Below are 4,098 nucleotides of genomic sequence, written 5' to 3'. Positions count from 1 at the left end.
TAAGCATCTGCTTTTGGCTCAGGATCTTGGGATCCAGTCCCACATCAGGCTCCTTGCCCAGCGGGGATCCTGCTACTCACTCTCCCTCCACCCCTCCCCCTCCTTGTGTGTGAGTTCTCTCTCTCTCTCAAATAAATAAAGTTTTTTTAACGTTAAAAATAGAACTGACCTAGACCCAGCAATTGCGCTATTAGATATTTACCAAACGAATACAGAAATATTAGTTCAAAGAGATATATGCACCTTAATGTTTTTAGCAGCATTATTCACAATAACCAAACTATGGAAACAGCTCAAGTGTCCATCAATAGATAAATGAATAAAGAAGATGTGGTATATATAGTACAATGGAGTATTTCTCATTCATAAAACAAAATGAAATCTTGCCATTTGCAATGACACAGTGGAACTAGAGAGTATTATGCTAAGCGAAATAAGTCAGAGAAAAACAAATACCATATGATTTCACTCATATGTGGAATTTAAGAAACTAAACAAATGAGCAAAGGGGGAAAAAAAAAGAGAGAGAGACAAACCAAGAAATAGACTCTTAACTACAGACAACACACTGATGGTTACCAGAGGGGATGTGGTGGGAGGATGGAGGAAATAGGTGACGGAAATTGGGGAGGGGACATGTGATGATCACCACGTGTTGTATGGAGCACTGAATCACCATACTGTACACACGAAATGAATATTAAACTGGAGGTTAACTAACTGGAATTTAAATAAAAATTTAAAAAATAAAAAAATGAATAAAGTACATAAATGAAGCCCATTTGCTTGAAAATTATTATCTTATTTTTTTTCTTCCCCTGTAGGCACCACCACCACATGGAATCAGACAATGATACACAAATTTCAGAGTTTCTTCTTCTGGGATTATCAGAGGACCCAGAACTGCAGCCCCTCATATTTGGGCTTTTCCTCTCCATGTACCTGATCACTGTGTGTGGAAGCCTGCTCATCATCCTGGCCGTCAGCTCAGACTCCCACCTCCACACCCCCATGTACTTCTTCCTCGCCAACCTGTCATTTGCAGACATCTGTTTCACCTCCACCACCGTCCCCAAGATGCTGTGGAACATCCAGACTCAGAGCCAAGTCATCACCTATGCCGGCTGCAACTCACAGATGTACTTTTTCATACTCTTTGGAGGTTGGGATGATTTTCTCCTGACTGCGATGGCTTATGACCGCTTCGTGGCCATCTGTCACCCCCTGCACTACACGGTCATCATGAACCCCTGGCTTTGTGGACTGCTGGTTCTGGTGTCCTGGGTCATCAGTGTCCTGAATTCCTTGTTACAGAGCTTAATGGTGTTGCGGCTGTCCTTCTGTACAGAGGTAGAAATTCCCCACTTTTTCTGTGAACTCAATCAGGTGGTTGGGCAGGCCTGTTCTGACATGTTTCTTGACGACATGGTGATGTATTTTGCAACTGTGCTGCTGGGTCTTGCTCCCCTGCCTGGGATCCTTTACTCTTACTTTAAGATTGTTTCCTCCATATGTCAGATATCATCAATTCAGGGCAAGTATAAAGCTTTTTCCACCTGTGCATCTCACCTCTCCATGGTCTCCTTATTTTATTGTACAGGCTTAGGAGTGTACCTTAGCTCTGCTGCTCCCCAGAGCTCCCACTCAGGTGCAGTAGCCTCGGTGATGTACACGGTGGTGACGCCCTTGCTGAACCCCTTCATCTACAGCCTGAGGAACAGAGACATAAAGAGGGCCCTGAAAAGAATTGTTGGGATTCCGGTAATTTAAGGGTCAGTAGTCTCGGGGTTGAAGAAGTGCCCATGATTGCAGGGCTCAGAGCCTCAGAGTCAGGAACTGCCATTCTTTGATCAGACTATGGAGGTAGAATCGACTCCTTCTATTTCCTTCCTGGAATTTCCATTAGTTTGAATTCAACTTTTCCATACATTTAAGTAACTCACTTTATTAACCTTCTATTCTGTCTGATACACAGACAGGTTTCACTTTGTCTACCTTCATATATTCCTAATGATTTCCCCAACGTTGAATCACAAATGCCTGGAAATTTCTGTATCTTACAAGGGGCAAGTTGGATTTCTTCAAACTAATTTCATTTCAAGTAAATTTTCCCTAGATTTCCCCAAAGAATAATCATGGGTTGTATTCTTCGTATGGAAGATACTACCTTGGCCACTAAGCCCTTCATATAACCTTATTGTGGAGGAGAATACAAAACCACAGTTCTCACCCTGAGTCTGTTAGTCTTTTTACACATATACCCTTACTCCTCTTCCTGAAAATGTGGTCTCTAACATTGTTCTCTTTAAGTCTCGGGCTACTGACAGGGATGCTTAGGCTAGGAAAGCCCAGACATTCCCCTGCACCCCTGTGCTTGTAAACATTCCCATAAATGCTTCCCTGACCAGAGTTTCTGCTGTGGCTGCACCAGCCCCTTGGTTCTTATTGTGACTGTAACACACACCTCAGCAACATCCATCAAAGAACTCTAAAAAACCAAGGTTTATTCCTCACAGGTCCTGGAGGGCACATGGAAAAACCAAAGGCCATTTGGGGAGGTCTCAGAGGAGGAGAGAGGCATTGACAGGGAGAAAGAGAGAGCATCACTGAGGGGTTTGTCTTTATTAAGGTTCATGACCAGAGTATATAGGGGTTTGCGGGTTCATGCTTTATTAGAGAATCTTATATGATTAGAATTTGGGTGCTGAATGGGGAAAAGCAGGGTCACTCATGTGTCAGTATGAAGGCTACCAGGGCTTTCTGAAGAGGTATTTCATGGCTGGGGGCAGCCTGAGGGCTTATCTGGTAATAGTGTTCCACAATTGTGTTTATTCAACATGGTTGTCCTTGAATTGCATACCTAAGAAATCAAAAGCTTAATTTCAGGTACTTACTCTACAAACATGCTCCTGTGTTTCCTAACCAGTATCCTCCTTTTTTTCCCCAGAGGTAGAATTTACTTATTCATCAGTTGTATATAACACCCAGTGCTCATCCCATCCAGTGCCCTCCTCAATGCCCATCACCCGGTTACTCCATTACCCCACCCACCTCCCCTCCAGCAGCCCTCAGTTTGTTTCCTGGAGTCAGCGTCTCCTATGGTTTGCCTCCCTCTCAATTTTCACCTTATGCTATTGTTACTGTAATTCAGCTCAATATACGGAATTCCTACCATAGCCACATGCAAACACTGATTAGCAAGAATATCTCTTCCAGTGCAGTCTACATAGAAAGACAAATTAGAATAAGTAAATTGACCTTATATTTTCTTAGTGTCAGGATGACCATAAGTATGATGAAGCAAAATTTCAAAACACTCATTTTGTTACTAGGCAAAATATTTTTCTTTCTTTCTTTTTTTTTTTTTTCTACATCACAGCTCATGCTGTGCATCTATTTATTGGAGCATGAAAGATTGATGTCCACAACTGAGGAGGTTTATTCACTGAGGTGAAGTGTTGGTTAGAGTTTTCTATGTTTTATCACCCATTATCTCCCTATTTCTACTAGAAAACATCCAATGCTACCTGCTAATATGGCTCTTTCTATTGTTACACAAAATAATTCCCTTTTCCTAATATTTGTCACAAATGCTAAGGGATAGTGAATGAATAGTATCAACATCATTCATTTTGTACCTTCTTCCTCCTCAGAAATCTCTCCCACCTGCATGACCAGAGGACGCTTCACAGATAAGCTGAATGTCCTGCTGGTCATGTGGTTCAGGATCACCATTTCTTCTGCACCAATATGCATGTCCTTCAAACTGTCCCAGTGGCCCAGAAGGAAGCCCACATATAGTCAGCTGGTCCTAACGTCATCAGAAATAAACTTGAATAACAGAAAGATCATGACTGCTCTCCTTAATATCAGATCATAGACCACAAATAAAAAGCAGCACATGTTCTAATTGCCTCATGTCTGTTTGTGAGATTATTGTGTCAGCTTCTGCTGTTTAACAGGTTGTCCTTGTCAAATGGGATATTATACTGATGTGGGGTGGTCAAATGCAACGGTCAAGAAATAATTCTTGAGACAATTTTGGCGCAAAGATATGCTTTTATTATAGCACAGAGACAGGACCTGGGGGCAGAAAGA

General features: G+C 42.0%; 1 protein-coding gene across 1 annotated transcript; it reads left to right on the top strand.

Annotated features, from left to right (window-relative positions):
- The first annotated feature begins 837 nt into the window (after positions 1 to 837).
- On the top strand, positions 838 to 1,770 carry LOC113917317 (olfactory receptor 7A17-like). The gene has a single exon (XM_027585037.2). The coding sequence runs from the start codon at positions 838 to 840 to the stop codon at positions 1,768 to 1,770; it is 933 nt and encodes a 310-aa protein (XP_027440838.2).
- The last annotated feature ends 2,328 nt before the right edge of the window (positions 1,771 to 4,098 follow it).

This window comes from Zalophus californianus, chromosome 1 (genome assembly GCF_009762305.2).
Source record: "Zalophus californianus isolate mZalCal1 chromosome 1, mZalCal1.pri.v2, whole genome shotgun sequence".
Classification (NCBI taxonomy): Eukaryota; Metazoa; Chordata; class Mammalia; order Carnivora; family Otariidae; genus Zalophus; species Zalophus californianus.
The sequence above is the reverse complement of the archived record's forward strand: the minus strand, read 5'-3'. Positions and strand labels throughout refer to the sequence as shown.

Coding starts and splice junctions, on each gene's coding strand:
- LOC113917317 (XM_027585037.2), top strand. CDS start 838: ATGGAATCAGACAATGATACACAAATTTCAGAGTTTCTTCTTCTGGGA.